Below are 19,565 nucleotides of genomic sequence, written 5' to 3'. Positions count from 1 at the left end.
TTAATGCTGCTCCAACTGATACAGTCCTCGACTTACAACAGTTCATTTAGTGACCATCCAAAGTAACAACGGCACTAAAAAATGTGACTTAAGGCCTTTTTTCACACTTATGACCACTGCAGCATCCCCAGGGTCATGGGATCAAAATTCAGACGCTTGGCAACTAACTCCTATTTATGACGGTTGTGGGGTCCTTTTCCAACCTTCTGATGAGCAAAATCAATGGGGAGGCCAGATTCACTTAACAACTGTGGCAAGATAGGTCAGAAACTGGGGCAAAACTCACTTAACCAATGCCTCACCTAGCAACGTAACTCTTGGGCTCAATCGTGGTCGTAAGTCGATGACTACCTGTACTGACTCAGAGTTGCTCACAACATTGCCTGTTAGTAGCAGAAACCAGGAGGTGGTTCCCCAGATTTAGACAAACAGCGCTCAGGATCCGCCCACTCAATCTCTTATGGCCACGCCAGGAAAGAAAGCCTGGGGAAACTTGTTTATACCTTGGCTAAGATGCAGCTTAGCAATACATTCATGTATTTCTTTCTTATCATCGTGATCCAGGAAAGAAAAGGAAGCCACTTGTGCAGAACAATTGGAAATACAGCATTATAGGATATACATGGGATTGAAAAGCCACACCGTCCTCAAAATAAACCGTTTCATGTTGATTTCCAAATGATAAAGCAAATTAAATCTAGACATTTTGTATCCATTCTTCACAACCAGCTTCATCCCAAATATTTTTGCGTACAGAGGACACATTCAAACAGGCCATTTCTCCCCAAATTTTGCTGAAATGTGGAAAAAACTAAAATAAGGCCAAAAGCTGTTCACTTTTAAAATTTCTCTGAACTGTACAAGAGAATGGGGGAAAGAGCCAGTTTGGTCTAGAATTTAGCAAGGCACCAGACTTGAAACTGGGAGACTGTAATTTCTAGTTCCGCCTTAGGCAAAAAAGGAGCTGGAGGACCTTAGGCCAGGCCCTCTCGCAGCCTTGGAAGGTAAATCATTTCCGAAAAAGGTAGCCAAAAATTCTTCAGGGGTTAAGTGTCCAGACAGGCACCAGGAGTCAACAATAACTCAAGGGAAAAAGCAAAAAGAAACCAAGGCGGTTTTCTTCTGGCAAGTGCCATGAGATGCAGAACAACAGAGCTCTTGGTCTCTACAGAGAGGTGGATAAGAGTCACAGCAGGGACTCCCCATCAAATGCTTAAAAATCCTTAGAAAGAGGAACAGGCCTTTCAAGGCTCCACTTTTGAAAGACGGAAGCAGAAAGATAAATCTTATGTCACAAGATGCTCCCCTTTTTTGCTGTTTTTTTCTAGAACCAGAGCATTTTGCAGAGTTGCTTTTTTTGGAAGCCTCTGTGCTTGTTTTTTCTCATCTATATTAACCTGGAGAACAGATATGGGGGACTTCTGTTATTTCTGTCCTTCACTAATGTTTCCTGTAAGAGCACAAGGGTTTAAGAAAGGACAGGGTTTAACCTGTTGTACAGATGGCTGAAGGACAGAAAAACAAGAAATGCCTGTTTTTTAAGCAAAATACTGCATTATTGAATATAAACACTTGCCCAAGGCTGGTGCTATTAGAGGGAATGGTGAGTTAAGAAAAGGCTTCTACATTTCAAGCAGTCCTCTAAAGCTTATTATGCCGGATGATCCCCTATACATGAATGAATAATTTTCCAATTCATTGAATGCTACTTCCTTCGTTTACTTGTAGCCTCAAACCTTAGCAGCTGAATGTGAGTGGCCTCAATTATGTATCTGAAAGAATATGAGATATTTGCCCATGGAATCCAAACTGGTATCATTGTTCTTCATTGTCAGTGTGTAAGGATAAAGTCAGTGGGCCTAGATTTTCCATCAAATTTTAAAAACAGAAAAGTAGACAATTAATTTGGACACAATCAAGCAATAAGCACAAAAGGGGAAAAAAAGGATAATAGGTCCCAGAATTTTACAATAAACATAACATATTCAAGGTGCAATATCAAATAGAGTAGTAAAAACACAACATTTCTAAAACATTCAGCTGTGAAAAAGATCTAGGACAAAGTGAACGAGTATTTGTAATAAAAAACAAATACATTAAATTGGCCTTCATATTAAAAGTAACACACACAAACGCTAATTAAATGGAGCTGCCGGTGCCTAAACATTTAAAGACGACCTCTGAATAAAGTCTCCTCTAGCTTGGGATTGGGCTGCGCTCAAAGTGATCAGGAATGCCATCAAAGCGGCCAAAGTTTCGCCTGCTGTGCTCAACCCACTGGCTGAGGCTGAACCTCTGAGTTTTGCTGTGACTCCGTTTGCTGTAATTCCTATGCAGGGAAGGCATTTTACAAGAAAAGGAAGAAAGAAAAAAACATCAGTGCAAAACATGGAAACAAAAGAGCAGCAACCCAACCCGCCTCCCTTTTCCTGGAGGAAGCTTCCCACACAAATACTGGGAGCCCCTCCCTCCCTTTGCAACCTGGGACACTGGTAAATGCAGCATGGAAACTACAGACTGGGTCCCCGTCCTAGCCTGCCTTCTCTTCGCTTTTAGGCCTAAGGACGGCTGCCTTCTCTTTGTTGACTTGATCCAGTCCCGTTTCCCAAACTGCAGCCTCCATGCCACAGCCATTGTCCAACCCACGGAAGCAGATTCCTCAAGGAATTGTTATTTTATTTTTATTAGAAGTATGTCACATTATCTTTCAACAAAACTACCATGTCGATCAGAATTCAAAGCACTATCAGAGGATTTGGGAGAAAGGGGAGTTTTTATTTCTATTGCATTATAAAGGCTTCCTTTGCTATTTTGAGTCTTCATGAGTGATAGAACTAATGTTCAAATTATGACCGGTTGCTTAGTGACTATACAAAGTTAAAGTGGATCCTCCACAAAGGCATTTGCAACCTGGTTCCAAAATTATGACACACACACACACCGTCATGTGACTGCATTTTGGACCCTTGGCAATAAGCTCACATTTTATGGCCGACTGCATGTGAGTGCAATTTACAAAGTTTTTGCTGAAAACTGGTGTTTGCTTCCAGTTTTTGGCAAAAACACCACATAGAAAATAACGAATTTGCTTAACGACTGCCATATATTCACTTAACGATCACTGCAAAAAGGTAATCAGGTCAATCATATGGGGTGACCTGCTTTATGACCGTCATGACTTACAACTGTAATGGGCAGCTCCATTAGTCATAACTCGAGGACTGCTTGTCCTGTAGTTCAGGCGAAAAGAAGAATGTTCAAGCAAGTCTGATTCTGCAGCCTGTTTCTAAAGATGTTTTGCTAGGATGTCAAGGAAACGTTCTACCCTTCCTCTATTAACCTTCATCTTCCTCCCCTAGATTTTTTTCAGATAGAATGTCTATGCTTAGAGTCAAATAGATGTTTCAACACATTATCTTTTTAAAATAATCATTTTTATAATGATCTCTCACATTATAAAAATATTTTTCTTTTCAGTTATATTTATTTATTTATTTTATTTTATTATTTTGATTTTTATACCGCCCTTCTCCCAAAGGACTCAGGGCGGTGTACAGGCAAAAATAAAACAGGCAATACAATGTACAATTTAAAATGCAAATTAAAAAACTTATTTTATAATTAGCCTAAAAAGTTTAAAATATATAATAAACTAAAACCCCATTTAAAATTATTAATAAAAAATTTAAAATCGATAAAATTTAAGCCAGCCCCGCGCGAATGAAAAGATGTGTCTTCAGTTCGCGACGGAAGGTCCGAAGGTCAAGTATTTGGAGTAAACCCGGGGGAAGCTCGTTCCAGAGTGTGGGAGCCCCCACAGAGAAGGACCTTCCCCTGGGGGCCGCCAGCTGACATTGCTTGGCGGACGGCACCCTGAGAAGTCCCTCTCTGTGAGAGCGTACAGGTCGGTGGGAGGCATGCGGTAACATATATATATATATATATATATATATATATATATATATATATATATATATATATATATATATATATATATATATATATATATATAATTTTATCCCCAATTTGTTTTATTCAATTATTGTTCACCTCAGGGAAATAAATGCTCAAAAAGAGCATTTGTATCTTTAATTCATTTGCATCCAGAAATCTCACTGTTATTCAACTACACTGTGATCTTTGTCACCCAAATATCAGTACGTGTAAGTAAGGATATTTTGCCAACCTGATAGATAGCAAATTCTAGTTCCTCAAACTTGAAATAATACCTATTTTTACATGCTACGAGATCTGCAAAGCTGCTTCCCAGGAAAAACTTGCCACCGAGTTCTCCCGGTCCTCTCAGAGGCATCGTACCTTACGGTCAAGTCTGTTGGGTGGTTGTAACTGGATTCGGACGCGACTGTATCTACCAGCGTGTGCAACTCATGGACGGTGTCTGAAATTCAGTAGAACGGAAGATTAATCAAAACATGACAGTTAGGAGGGAGATTTTGCTACTAACAAAATTTTGGAATCTATTTTTCGCTAACCAAAGAAAGAAAGAAAGAGACAATCTTTAACATAAGTTGGGAAACAGCATATAGTAAAAGAAGATTCAGAGGCTTTGGGGATTGCATTTGCTCAGTGCCAAGAAAATTCCAAGTGCTGCTTGATTAAAAATATGATAGAGATTCTTAAAATCAGTTTTTTTGCTTGTCCAGTTTGTCCTCCAACCAGCAGTCCAACACTATTTAACCTTAATCAGTCCAACATTTTCTAAGCTACCAGTTTTCACTAACTAGCTAGACCAAAGCAGGATACTTTAAGAAAAGGTCAAATCCTCTTGTCATAGAAAGTAAAAGAATCTCAAATCAACATCTCAGACAACTAGCAAGAGGCCTTAGAGCTTTGGTGGTGCAGTGGGTAGAATGCAGCACTGCAGGCTAATTCATTGCTCAGTGCCAAGAGTTTGTTCCTGACCAGCTCAAGATTGACTCAGCCCTCCATCTTTCTGAGGTCGGTAAAATGAGGACCCAGATTATTTGGGGGGGGGGGGCAATAGACTGACTCTGTAAACCATTTAGAGAGGGCTGTAAAAGCACTGTGAAGCAGTATGTAAGTGCTATTGCTAATAGGTTGTAGCAGCTGTTTTGGGAAAAACCTTCACTAATGATAAGTAAGATGGTTAGGCAGGGAAATGAGGAAGCAATCCATTTTTCTGTTCACTAGAATAAATGTTGGCTGGGAACTATGGGACCTGTAGCTCAACGCCAACATATCTGGACAACAAAATCTTTTCCTGGATCATTTCTCTTAATTCTCTGCTCAATTATTTGTTCTGCTCTGTAAGAAAATAAAGGCCTTGAGAAGCCTCTTTTGCAGGTCTTACAGCATTGCAGATCCCTCGCATCCAGGACATAAACTGTTTCAACTCCTACCCTCAAAACGATGCTATAGAGCACTGCATACCAGAACAACTAGACACAAGAACAGTTTTTTCCCGAAGGCCATCACTCTGCTAAACAAATAATTCCCTCAACACTGTCAGACTATTTACTGAATCTGCACTACTATTAATCTTCTCATAGTTCCCATCACCAATCTCTTTCCACTTATGACTGTATGACTATAACTTGTTGCTGGCAATCCTTATGATTTATATTGATATATTGACCATCAATTGTGTTGTAAATGTTGTACCTTATTGAACGTATCTTTTCTTTTATGTACACTGAGAGCATATGCACCAAGACAAATTCCTTGTGTGTCCAATCACACTTGGCCAATAAAATTCTATTCTATTCTATTCTATTCTATTCTATTCTATTCTATTCTATTCTATTCTATTCTATTCTATTCTATTCTATTCTACTCTACTCTACTCTACTCTACTCTACTCTACTCTACTCTACTCTATTCTATTCTATTCTATTCTATTCTATTCTATTCCTTTCCTTTCAAAGAACATTATTCTTCAGAAAGGGGGAGATGAAACAGAAAAAGGTGGATTTTATTGAGAACTTTAAAAAATGTCACCCATTGCAAAGAAGGTACCGTTAGCATCACCTGGCAGACGAACGGCTGGGTTGGATCCATATTGGTCATCATACTTTAGTCAGTCAAGTTGCTTCTGTTCCGGCCTGCCTCGTAATAGATTGGCTAAATGCTGCTGCTAGCCAGCCTTTATTTGTACTCTCCCACTTTATCAGATCATGCTGAGCTTGCACAGCAAAGCTGGACTGCTATCTGACCCCCTCTTCCCTTGTTTTGCTTCATTCGGATGCTGGCTTATATAAGTGAAAAACCCAGATGTTTGTTGTTCTTAAGGATGGTTTGACACAACAGACTGAGGCAGAAACTAGCCAGCCATGTTTTGTCCAAGCATATATATATGGTGTGTGTATGTGTGTGTGTGTATATATATATATAGTGTCTTGGCGACGTTTCGACGAAGTCTCATTCGTCATCTTAAGGTTTCAGCTTCGTGCTTCTGGAACGAAGCACCAGAAGCACGAAGCTGAAGCCTGAAGATGACGAATGAGACTTCGTTGAAACGTCGCCAAGACACTTCCAATTTTACGCGGGAGAAAACCCGAATAACCAAAGATCTACATACAAACACCCGCGAAAACCTCAGAAAACAAATATATATATTTTACGCGGGAGAAATTTTACGTGGGAGAAAACCCGAATAACCAAAGACCTATATATATATATATATATATATATATATATGAACCCAGCCAATATAATAACCCTGATCCTCTCTTTCAAATGCAACTAAGTGCTGAAGGGAGTAAACAGTATTAAATAGATGTAAATAAATGTTGACTTCTGTGAAAATTCTCAGTTATCAGTAGAAAAAAAGGAAAATAAAAGTGTAATTAAACAAATCCAAACAGCGACCAAAATACCACGAAGCTGATACCGCCTCCCTAAAGAAAAGCCTATCATTTTAGGCAAAGAGTCACTCCTGCTCAGCCAACTGGAAGAGCATCTTCTCCCACCCTCCAAGATTGAAATGGTCCTAATCCTGTCTGCCTTTTGTAGGGCTTGGAAGAGCCATTTTTCCATAAGTCAGAAGAATAACATAGAATAATAGAGCTGGAAGGGACCTTGGAAGTCTTCTAGTCAACCCCTTGCTCAAGCAAAGATGAAGCGCCGGAAAAGACGCCTAGAGAGTGGTTGGAGGACCAGCCGTTCTGAATCTGATCGAACACTAGTAAGGTCTCATATTCAGACTTATCTAGTGGCGATAAGAGTGGCAAAGCGTGAATATTTTTCCACTCTTACTGCATCGGCAGATAATCACCCAGCCGCCCTGTTTAGGGTGACCTGCTCCCTTCTTATTCAGGGAGCTCGGGAGGACCCCTTGCAAGGACATGCTGAGGATTTTGGACAATATCTGCACGATAAAGTCGCTCAGATCCGGGATGGACTGGACTCAGATTGGGTAGATTCGGGCGGGATGATGGATCTTGAGGATGTCATCTGGGAGGAGTTTGATACTGTGGCTCCCGAGGACATGGACAGGATACCGAGGAGGCTGAATGCAACCACATGTTTATTGGACCCGAGTCCCTCCTGGTTGGTACTGGCCACACAGGTTACACGAGGCTGGCTTCAGGGAATTGTTAACGCTTCTTTGAGGGAGGGTGTTTTCCTTACCACCTTGAAAGAGGCGGTGGCGAGATCTCTCCTCAAGAAGCCCTCCCTGGACCCAGCTGTTTTAGCGAACTATCGTCCAGTCTCCAACCTTCGTTTTGTGGCGAAGGTTGTCGAGAGTGTGGTGGCGCATCAGCTCCCTCAGTACCTGGATGAAACTGTCTATCTGGACCTGTCCAAGTCCGGTTTCCGGCCAGGGTACAGCACAGAGACGGCATTGGTTGTGTTGGTGGATGATCTTTGGAGGGCCCGGGACAGGGGTTGTTCCTCTGCCCTAGTCCTATTAGATCTCTCAGCGGCTTTTGATACCATCGACCATGGTATCTTGCTGCGACGGCTGGAGGGGTTAGGAGTGGGGGGTACCGTTTTTTGGTGGTTCTCCTCCTTCCTTTCTGACCGGTCGCAGACGGTGTTGGCAGGGGGGCAGAGATCAGCTGCGAGGCACCTCCTATGTGGGGTGCCACAGGGGTCGGTTCTCTCACCTCTCCTGTTCAACATCTATATGAAGCCGCTGGGTGAGATCATCCGTGGTTTTGGGGTGCGGTGTCACCTGTACGCTGATGATACACAGCTGTACTTTTCTACCCCTAACCACCCCAACGAAGCCGTTGAAGTGCTGTCCCGGTGTCTGGAGGCCGTGCGGGTCTGGATGGGGAAAAACAGGCTCCAACCAAGACCGAGTGGCTGTGGATGCTGGCATCCCGGTACAGCCAGCTGATTCCATTGCTGACTGTAGGGGGCGAGTCATTGGCCCCCCCAGAGAGGGTCCGCAATCTGGGCGTCCTTCTGGATGCACGGCTGTCGTTAGAAAAGCATATGACAGCTGTCGCCAGAGGAGCTTTTTATCAGGTTCGCCTGATAAGCAAGTTGCGAGTCACTCACGCCCTTGTCACTTCCCGCCTGGAGTACTGCAACGCTCTCTACATGGGGCTCCCCTTGAAGAGCACCCGGAGGCTCCAACTGGTTCAGAATGCGGCCGCGCGGGTGATAGAGGGAGCAACCCGAGGCTCCCATATAACACCTCTCCTGCGCAGGCTGCACTGGCTTCCGGTGGTCTTCCGGATGCAAATCAAGGTGTTGGTTATCACCTTCAAAGTGCTCCATGGCATAGGACCGGGTTATTTATGGGACCGCCTGCTGCTACCGGTGGCCTCCCATTGACCAGTGCGCTCCCATAGGGAGGGTCTCCTCAGGGTGCCGTCGGCAAGACAATGTCGGCTGGCGGCCCCCAGAGGGAGGGCCTTCTCTGTGGGGGCTACAGGCCTCTGGAACGAGCTGCCTCCAGGGATCCGCCAACTCCCTGACCTCCGGACCTTCCGACGCAAGCTGAAAACGTTTTTGTTCAATCGCGCAGGACTGGCCTAATAGTTTTTAATGGTTTTTTTTATTGGATTTTTACAGTTCTTAGCCAAATTTGAATTAGTCTTTTAAATTTGTTTTTAATTTTTGTATCTGTTGTTTTACTCTGGCTGTTAACCGCCCTGAGTCCTTTGGGAGAAGGAATTATAGAATATTAGAAATTAAAATAATAAATAAATTCAATCCTTTGGGATTGAAGCAATAATTATACAATGTATCACAATTATTACTTAATTATAAAAGTAAATAATAGATTACACCAATTTTGTAAACTATGGTCTACAATAATTGCAGTCAAACAATCATGTGGTAGTTTTGTGTGCTGTCAACCTGAACTAAGTTTTACCAATAGATTTTGTAATGAAGCTCCTGTTTGGATGACAAAGCAATCCGATCAAGTTTGTCCAACATGGTCAACCAATCATCTAAAGACTAAATGACTGCACTCTCATACAAAATGCTGAAACTTGGTTGGAACAAAGTTTGGTGTATTGTATGAATGCAGCCCTTTGCTTAGTTTACATTTCAACGTATGTTGTAAGTTAATTCATTTATAAAACTAGGTATATTCAGTGAATTCACCTGCAAATTATAAGCAAAATTCCTTCTAGAACTCTATTAGAAGATTGATAAGCTTCCACTCAACCCTCCATGCCACCTGACCCCCATCTCTGGCCTGGATGAAATGGAAGCAAAAAAGGAAGGAAGTCTTCCTCCCAGTGGGAAGGATAGCCAAGAACCCTGGAATGTGCTAATCTCCACATTGACCTTAGTGATGTGTCCACCACCCACAACTCCCATTTTACCTTTGAACTTACCTATGAGAGACGGGACAGAGCTAGCATGGTTAAGTACGGCATTAACGTATTTCGCTTTTCTTGACTCAAGGTCTGCTTCTTGAATTAAGATCCGTTTAGGCTTTACAGGACTAGAAGAGGAGGGGAAAAAAATAAGAATCTGCAAATGTACCACAAATGATCTTCTAGGAAAGACCAAATTACTAGGAAAGTTTTGAAAGCTAAAGCAAGACATAACTGCACAGAAGTAGTTTCTGCTACTTCCAGACAACCAAAAATAAAAAAAGATTTTACTTCCGAATTTTAAAAATTGGTATTCATGAATGAATTGCTTCACAAGACATTGCATTAAACATCTTTCTAAGTAACAGACAATGGAGTGAATGTCTACTCCATTTTCAGTCAAAAATTCAATTTTAACATTTGTTCCCAATATAACTTGTCAATAAACTATAAAATGAGGAAAGGAAAAATACCGATATACCACCTGTTCAACGAAGAAAGGAAAAGGATAACAGATAATAAAGAAAAGTTGTAGCAATGCTTTGTTCAAGCTTCTCCAACAAAAACTGTGTTCCACTATAAAATTGTGACACGTCAGGATTAAAGCTCAGGCTTGACAGAAACATGGTCAGGGAATGTATCTTTACTTGAATTTAAAACTCCAGGATCCTATGAACAGCATTCCTGGATACTAACTGAAATAGTTTACTTAAAAAAAACAACAAAAAAAACCCTGCCAAATTCCAAAAGGACACGATGGTGTACAAAAAAATGAAAATGAAGTAACAGTAATATAGAAATAAAAAACAATCTTTAAAACGGCCCAAGTACACCATATTTTTACAAAATAACAAGTCTCTTTTTCAGTTGACTGTTTTTAAGAATTCTGAAGTTCAGTAGTGACACGGCCAAATTTCTAGCTTGTTCCATAGGATAAAGTGATGCTGACTCTGTAAACCGCTTAGAGAGGACCGTCTAAGCACAGTTGCTATTTCTTGCTTTCCCATGAAGCTTATATCCCTACCAAATTTACATGCATTAGATGGGAAAAAGCTATACGTAGATGATGCAATAGATGATGGATGCCAAGCTACTCAGATGTTGGTAACCTCAACAAATGACCAGTCATTTTAAGCCACGAAGGTTTGGAAAGGCTGCTATACACTCTGTAAAGCAATTCTGGATGCTGTAAAACATTGTGCGGGTCAGACACACACACACACACACCATTGATCACAAGATCATGATTTGGATGCTGGGCAATCTATTCACACTGAAGATCGGTTGCCAAGGTCCCTGAGATCATGTGATCACAATCTTCTCTGCCAGCTTCCCCAGAAAGTCAGTGGAGAAACCAACAGGGAAGGTTACAAGCTGCTGCCGGCTGCCAAAAGATTCACCTTCCACCTCATGCATGGGGGGAGGGGCAGGAATAAGTGAAGCTGCAAAAAAAAAAAAAAAAGCTGGAATCTTTGAGATCGGAGCTTTTTTTCTCCAGCCCCCACATGGTGAGAGCCTCCTGCTCTTTTTAGGCAGGGACCTTGTTTCAGCTCCATCTGCTTAACAACCAGTATGGTTACTTAAGAACTGTAACTGGGAGAACCAGGACTGCAGTCACTGAGAAAAATGGTCTCGTGGGTGTCTTGCTTAAGAACCACCCTGCTAAACAACCGTGATTCCAGTCCCAATTGTGGGTGAGGACTTCCTGTATTTGAATCACCAAACACTTGTATTTGTTAATTACTAGAAGTCAACATGGATTTTCAAGAACAAATCTTGTCAAACTATTCTTAATTCATCTTTTGAACGGATAATTGCCTTGATTGTAGAATGCTGAATTTTATCCAGCAAAATATCTGATAAAAATACATCATGAGATTTCGATTAGTTAGTTAAAAATAGACAACATGGCATGACATTTCATCCACCATCATCATCATTCTAGACATTGTCTATCCACTGCAGGATGAAGACCCCTTCTACCTGTTTCCAGCCAATGCGGTCCTGAGCTTTCTTTTGACAGTTGGGCTCTCAATACTTGTTGATATTGTCGTTCCATCTTGTTTTAGGTCTCTTTCGTGGACACTTTTGATCAAGTGGGATCCATTCTATGACTGCCTTGGTCCACCTGCCATCCGTTCTTTGTGCTAGGTGATCAGAGTCACTTCTTTGACTCTCTTGATGATATTGTACACTTTGGTTTGTTCTCTAATCCATGTGCAGGTCTTTCTATCTTGTCTTGTGATGCCTTCCATGCTTCTTTGTGCCACTCATAGGTTTTGTATCAATTGTGAGGTTAGTGTCCATGTTTCACTGGCATATCTAGGGTAGACAGGTGTTCACTTACCATTTTCTTCCCTATTTTAACTTGTGTTCTTTCTAGTCACCTGTTTTGGAGGATGTGTTTTCAGGCAGGGCAGAATTTCTCCAGTTACATGTTCACCTGGGAGAAGAGGGGATCCCACTGAGCAGAGTTGCCACTGAATCTTGACTTTTAGACTGAATCTCTGCTGGGTGGGACACCGACTGCCAGGACACTAAGCACAGAAGACACTTTCTTGTCCATTTCCTATCCAAAAGCTGCCCAGAATCCTCCCTTGGGTGTACATAAATGGGAAAAATCCTTTATTCTGAAATAAGAACCAAGCACTTCTGTACCAAAAATTCTGCTGAACCACAGAGTAAGCCATGATTAATCAGAAATGGGATTTGGAGCACTTTGGTTGTCCTGGATTTCAGAGAAAACAACGTTCAGACAGGGTATAAGCCACTTCCTCTTTTCACTCCACATCCCCCAACACTATACACCTCACCAGTTTGCCTAGTAGTCTCTCCGCCCCTGCCTTCCAGTCACAGCCAATATCACTGCAAGGCCCACTTGCCAGCATCTTTCCCAGAAACCACCCCTCCCTGAATCAGAATAGAGCTGGAAGGGACCTAGGTCTTCATCTAGCCCCCTGCTCAAGCTACGGTCAGGGTTCCAGGTAACACCCCCAACAAAAGAAATACCATTTCAGACAAATGACTATCCAGTCTCTTCTTAAGAACCTCCAGTGATGGAACACCTACGACTGCTGAAGGGAAGCTGTTCCACTGGTTAATTGTCCTCACTGTTAGGAAGTTTCTCCTTAGTTCCGGGTTGCTTCTCTCCTTGATTAGTTTCCATCAGTTGCTTCTTGTCCTGCCTTCAGGTGCTTTGGAAAATAAGTTGACCCCTTTTCTTTGTGGCAGCCCCACAAATACTGGAAGACTGCTATCATGTCTCCCGTAGTCCTTCTTTTCTCTAGGCTACCCAGACCCAAATCTTTCAACTGTTCTTCATGTTTTAGCCTCCAGGTCTTTAACCATCTTAGTTGCTCTTCTTTGTAATTAAGTTGCAAAGTTGCAACTTTTTCCAAAGTCTCAACATCTTTTTTGTAATGTGGTGACCAAAACTGGATGCAGTATTGCAGGTGTGGTGTTACTAAGGCTTTACAACGGGCTATCAATACTTCACGTGATTTTGATTCTGTTTATACAACCAAGGATAAGGATGGTATTAGTTTCGGCTGCTGCTACACATTGCTGACTCATGCTTAAGCGGTCATCCACTAGGACTCCAAGGTCTCTCTCAGTTACTGTTTTTGAGCCAAGTTTCACCTCATCTATACTTGTACCTTTGTTTTTCCTGCCTAGCTTTAAGACCTTGCTTTTCTCCACATTAAATTTCATTTTGTTGGATAGGGCCCATTGTTCAAGTCTGAAGATCTTTTTGGATCCTGGGCTTGTCTTCTGGGTTGTTGGTTATTCCTGCCAGCTTAATATCATCCGCAAATTTGATGAGTTCTCCTTCTATTTCCTCATCCAAGTTGTTCATGAAGATGTTGAATAGTACTGGGCCTGTGGTACCTCACTGCTTATTTCCCTCCATGTAGATGTAGTACCATTAAGGATTACTCGTTGAGTACTGTCTGTCAGCCAGTTGCAAATCCATCTGATGGTGATGGTGTCTATCCCACATTTTTCTAGCTTACCAAGAAGTAGATTGTGGTCTACTTTGTCAAATGCCTTGCTGAAGTCTAAATATACTATGTCCACATCATTTTGCTGATCTACTAATTTAGTCACTTTGTTAAAGAATAAAATGATTGGTTTGGTATGATCTGTTTCAAAAAAATCCGTGCTGCTTTTTAGTTATTTGTTTCTAGATGTTCACAGATCTTTTTGATTATTTTTTGCAGCATCTTCCCAGGTACTGACGTTAGGCTGATTGGTCTGTAGTTTTCTGGGTCTGTTCACTTTGCCATCACCATCCATCTCTTAGCTCTTCTCCTGGTTTTCACATGCCCAATTCTGTATCAGTCCAAAACAAACCAGAGCTGTGGGCAAGGATTTTTCTTATCTGATCACTTGTCTGAACAGCTTCTTCCCCAAGACCGACTTTCACTTGGCATCCATCTCCATTGCCTGAAGCCTGGGCTGCATCATGCCACCAGTGAGTTCCTCCTTTTCACAGGGATTGGTGAGCACTTCTCTATTCGGAACTGATTCTGCCACCACGTGAATGTTAGGTACAGCTAGCCATTCCATTGGTAGAAGAAACATGACAGCTAGAAGTACTTTTGTTACTCACCCCGGTTATATTGATAACCCAGCAGTTGGGCTCTGGCATCCATGGTGAGCAATGTACAGAGAAAAAAAACCCTACTGTCCATTGCGATTCTTCAAATATTGTCTACTGAGTTGTTATGGCCCAGATTAGCATGTTTTATCTTTTTTTTTTTTAAAAAGGTCAATATTGAACAGATTCTGATATGTATTGTAGAGATAGAACAGGGATGCCCAACCCCGGTCCATGGACTGACACCAGTCCGTAGCATGCCAGCAACTGGGCCACGCAAAAAAAAAAAAGCCCCATCTGCAGGATGCAGGCAGCACATAAAACCTCTCTCCAAGGAACCAGTCCCTGCTGCCCAGAAGGTTGGGGGCCATTAAGCTAGAGGGTAACATTATGCAGGCAAAAATTCGCCTTGGACTGAAACTCTTGAAGAATGGCTGTTGTGGGTTGTACCTTGATTTCACACAGAAAATGGAGTCTTCCATGCTGCTCAGGGGTTGACAAACTGAAGGGTGTAGCTTCCTCTTTGCTTCTTTAGCCACTTCCTGCCTGTGAATAGGCAGAAATAGGGAGGAATAAAATCCATTAGATGGACTTTTGGAAGAAAGTTACTAACTCCTTATGCACAAAGTAGGTTGTCTTTTTGCATCACTCTGATCATGTTTCGCTTTGGAACAAACATCATGGCGGATGAGGTAAAAGGACTGTACATGAGGGTACAACCAAACCTGTCCCATTCCTCAACTGCCCATTGGGCATCATTAGGCCAGTTCATATCTTCATTATACGTATCTTGAGGCCGTGCCAAAAATATCAAAATACCTGCACATCCAACTTCCTCAGACCCTCCTGCCACCATTCCATTGAGAGCAAAAGCAGACATGGTGGCTTTATCCCCACTGAGACCTTGGGAGGTCAGTGCTTCCAGATCAGTCCTCCAAACTTCCATCCTGGAACCGCTGATGGCTAAGAGCCACCTTACCAGCCACCGGGACAAGTGACCTCCTCCTAGTCTTATACCACTCTGGCAGCATTTGCCCCACAACCGATTTGTCTCTCTTTTCTGTCATCATCACCACATCTCAATGCACGAATAAATATTGTTTCAGTCTGCTGAACAGTAGCCACTTGATACTGCTCAATGCCTAGCTTGACAAAGTCCAGGCAGGGGAGATTAGCATCCTATACTCTAGAAGAATTGCATACTCTTGAAGACAGCATGTAAGATTAAAGAGAAGGGCTTCCCTCTGACAAAGGAAGACACTCTAAGCCAGGTGTGTCCAACCCCTGGCTTGCATGCAACCCTGGACAGCTAGTAATAGGCCCCAAGATCGTAAACTTTTGACATAATTAATATACATTAACTATGTTATATATTTTATATGCAGTTCAAGAGAATTCCTCTTCACTCAACGAGGCTCAGGCAACCCAAAAAGTTGTACAGCCAGGTTCTAAGCCCTGCTTTCTAGCTAGAAGAGATGGAGCTAGCTCCTTTTATTCCTGGTGACAGAGAACAGCCTCCTCTCTGATCGAAGCAGATATCTACAGCAGCATCAGATGGCCAACGATGCATGCTTTCATACCATCCACAATTTGTAAAAAATAACAACCAGTGCTATTAGTAGATAACACTGCCTAGCATCAAATATATGCAAGTTATCTTGAACAGCCTAGATGTTGGTTTTGAGAAAGTACAAGCTGTTAGCCCTCTGCAGGATGAAGACTCTCAACTGTTAATCTTGTGCCATATTTCAAACAGGAAACATTCTTATATCCATGAAAAAGAAAAACTGGGACTTTGGGGAGTAGTGGGGGAAAAGAGAAATAAGGAAAATGAAATTTAAAAGAAAACCAAAACATGTTAACTGCTTCCAAATCACACAGGAAAAGAGAGGACATTAACCTGGACATGGAATCTGTCTTCCATAGTAAAAGCTTAGTGCCCGCTACCATCTAGTGGGAAGCAAAGGGACAGAAAACAAGCCCATCGTATGTGACACATACAAGGTCCTCAAATGCATTTCCACATTCTGAAGATTAACCAGCTCAAGCCATAACCTGCACTAAGCAGGGAAGAACAAGAAACATGCTGGATTTGAGAAAGCACATCTAACAGCAGACCACTGGAAGAAGGGGAAGGGGGAGATATTCTGACCTATTTGTTTTTTTAACATCAGGAACTTCCACACAATCCTTTCTTTGGCCATTGACACGAGTGGACACTGCATGCAAGTCAATGGTATCTAATTCTTTTTCAGGTAGTGGGTTGCTTGTATTCTTGCCTCCCAGTTGCTTGTAATTTAGGAAAGTCTGTCTCTCTGAGGAGGACTGTTCAACCATTGCACCAAACGATTCATGCTCAGCCACTAGTTGGCTTCCTACTGGCACATCATTTGTCACCGTCTTTATTGCTTCATTATCTATTTTTCTAGACAGACCTCTCTCTGGATTCAAAGAAGCTGTTACATCTGAATCAGCTTCTGGAATCCTAACACCATTGCAATTTGCACCAAACTCTGCTTGATTTTTAGAGCTCTTATATTTTTCCAAATCGTTCGTGAACAGAGCCCCCTCACTTGAGCTGGCTGAAGAACCGGTCTGAGGAAGAGGTTTTGTGCTTTCAACCTCATCCAGAGCCCTCAGAGGCTGTGAAGATTCAGGACAAGCTAAAAGGCTACCACTCTTCACATCCTCCCATCTATTTACTTCAACTGCTACAAAACATGAGGAGGTTTCCAGATCCTCTGCTATGAGCTCATCCTCAGCTTCACGAGAGAGTCCGGTTGGAGAATCTGGCTTTTCCTCATCAGAACGAGCCAGGATGGCATCATCCAAGTCATTATCCAGGCATCCACTGCTGCTCAGGAAAGAGCCTGGAGAAGCTGCTCTTCCATTGCTGAGAGAATGTGCCTGAGAGGACGAGCACCTGCACGTCATACAGCATTGTCTTTTCGTATCTCCTGCGCTGCCTTCTTCATATGCCTCTTCTAAATGCCTCTTGTTCCTGGAACCTAAAGCATCAAAGAAAACAACTTTTAGAAACTACTACAGAAGCAGAGAATGCGACTGGACCCAATACTGCTTTTCTGACCACCCTCCGCTTTCCAGGTTAAAGACTAAGGAAGGATAACCTTATAACCCAAGCCCTGTTTCAATCAGAGTGGTCTCTAACTGCCTGGAATCTCAGTTTTGAGAAAGTTCAAGCATGGCTTTCCTCCTCTTCCCCTGAGACTGCACGTACTTGGAAGGAGGCTTCATTGTGCAAATTAAAAGTCAAGCCACTTGCTTATTGCTTATAAATCTTGCACTTAGAGCAGGGGTGTCAAACTGGAATTCTTTGAGGCTCAGATCAGCATTGTAGTTCTCCTCCGCGGCCTGCGGACGGATGCCTCCAGCAGCACCCTGCTGGCCAAAACAGGTACTATCAGGAGAGGCACCATGGGCCGGTCCTTTGCTATTTCCAGCTGGCCCCACCCTTTAATCACCCCTGCATTAGAGTAAGCTACCCTTACTGAGCTGCAGACTTCCTTTACCATTTCAATAGGTCAAAATAGGTCTAACCCTAACCCTAAAAAAGTCCCCCTTTTCAGTTCTGTTGTAACTTCAAACAGCCACTAAAGTCAAGGACTAATCGTAATGCAATCCATATAATAGGAAAAATATTCTCAGCATCAAAGTCCTAATTTTCTGGGAGTTGTTTATACCAAAAAGTTTCAAAATCAACATTCAGTAAAATAAACTGTTTATGCCAATTAAGTTATCCTTCTAACAAAACAATTCCCTTCCAGGGTCTACTAAGATATTGTGAATTGTTATTGGGTGGCTAGCTAATAATAAAATGGCAGCCATAGTGGACGTAGTTAACACCTCTTTAAGTCAAAAAGCAGGTGACCCTGATCACCATTGTAGGTTCCTGGGATGCTGTCTACATCATAGCCATTTGCTCCTGGTATACCTTCAAAAATACTGTCACCATCTTCTAGAAATGATCAGGACATATGCTAGAGACATTTGTGACACCAGAAATTCAAATTTTGCTGAATGAATTCCTACTTAATCTTTGGATATATAGATTTAGATAGATATACACACACATATACATATAGATTGATTGCTTTGTGTCCATTCACCAGTGGACTATTTTAAATTTTACTGATCTTTTTAAAGTTAGACTTTCCTTTTTATTATCTGATTAGGGAAATGTAATTGTGGCAGAACAAATGCTAGGCATAAACTTTTAAAAGTAAAGAGATCTGTTAAAAAAAACGAGGTGAAGTGAATTTGCACTGAGGCTGAAGAGAGTTCCACCTTAAGGAGAACCTGATCTCTTTGCTCAGGTTCAGGGGGATCCAGACCAGCGATCTCTTCCTAACCGAGAACCAAAAGCTCTGTAAAAAAAATCTTGAAAAATGCGTTTTGTTTGATATTTAAAATGCAGGTTCAGTAATGCTCGAATAAACCATTTTTTTTTCTGAGTTTGTTCATAAACATCCTCATTTAAATATTTTTTAAACCCACCCCCATCATTATGGAACCGATTTAAAACGCCACCGAAAAGCCTCCCCGCCCCCCCCCTGGAGACGGCCGGGCCCCAAATCGGAAAAACCCGCCGCAGCCCCCCTCGCCCCGCCCCGCCCCTTCCTTTCGCTTTCTCTTTCGGCCTCCCGCGTTACTATGGTTACTACGCCCCCGCGTCTTTCGCGACGCCCCTCTCCCCATCCCAAAAGCCCTGAAGCCCTCCCAGGCAAGGCCCGGCCCTCCCTCCCTCCTGCAAGCGGGGCGCAGGAAAGCTGCTCCTCCCACCTGAGCTCAACCCCTCAGGGAGCCACCACGAAGCCCCCGGCCGAGAGCCGCGTCGCCCACCGCCCGGCTGCTCTGCGCGAGAGGCCCAGGCGCGGCCCCTCCCCCCCCCCACAACAGCAGCCGCTCTAGGGACTCACCCGCCGCCATCTTCGCCGGAGAGGCGCTGGCCCCGCCCTCTCGCCCCGCCCCGCCGATCGACCTTTCGGTGCTCGCGCGGCAGAGGCGCCAGGCCGAGGGGAGGAGCGCCGAGCGGCAGAGGCGCCAGGCCGAGGGGAGGAGCGCCGAGCGGCAGAGGCGCCAGGCCGAGGGGAGGAGCGCCGAGCGGCAGAGGCGCCAGGCCGAGGGGAGGAGCGCCGAGCGGCAGAGGCGCCAGGCCGAGGGGAGGAGCGCCGAGCGGC

At 43.1% G+C, this 19,565-nt stretch overlaps 1 protein-coding gene across 6 annotated transcripts; it reads right to left on the bottom strand.

Moving 5' to 3' along the window:
* Window positions 1–1,886: 1,886 nt before the first annotated feature.
* Window positions 1,887–19,377, bottom strand: S100PBP (S100P binding protein). 6 transcript variants are annotated; one of them, XM_058195448.1, is made up of 6 exons: window positions 19,305–19,377; window positions 16,520–17,375; window positions 14,818–14,913; window positions 9,786–9,895; window positions 4,318–4,399; window positions 1,887–2,329 (listed from the first exon to the last, which is right to left on the bottom strand). In XM_058195448.1, the coding sequence occupies exons 1-6, from the start codon at window positions 19,312–19,314 to the stop codon at window positions 2,197–2,199; spliced, it is 1,287 nt and encodes a 428-aa protein (XP_058051431.1). In that variant the 5' UTR covers window positions 19,315–19,377; the 3' UTR covers window positions 1,887–2,196. The 6 variants fall into 6 exon arrangements, with proteins under 6 accessions (XP_058051431.1, XP_058051434.1, XP_058051432.1 ...); XM_058195451.1 differs by lacking the exon at window positions 19,305–19,377 and adding an exon at window positions 18,673–18,874; XM_058195450.1 differs by having other exon boundaries at window positions 2,196–2,329; window positions 4,230–4,399.
* Between the last annotated feature and the right edge of the window lie 188 nt (window positions 19,378–19,565).

This window comes from Ahaetulla prasina, chromosome 10 (assembly GCF_028640845.1).
Source record: "Ahaetulla prasina isolate Xishuangbanna chromosome 10, ASM2864084v1, whole genome shotgun sequence".
NCBI classification, from domain to species: Eukaryota; Metazoa; Chordata; class Lepidosauria; order Squamata; family Colubridae; genus Ahaetulla; species Ahaetulla prasina.
The sequence above is the reverse complement of the archived record's forward strand: the minus strand, read 5'-3'. Positions and strand labels throughout refer to the sequence as shown.

Bases quoted from the DNA above. Each gene is read 5' to 3' on its own strand.
- S100PBP (XM_058195448.1), bottom strand. The intron at 14,914-16,519 runs GTCAGAATATCT...GCCTATTCACAG, and splicing joins GATGTTAAAAAAACAAATAG to GCAGGAAGTGGCTAAAGAAG. The intron at 2,330-4,317 runs GTACGATGCCTC...TTCCCTGCATAG, and splicing joins CCAACAGACTTGACCGTAAG to GAATTACAGCAAACGGAGTC.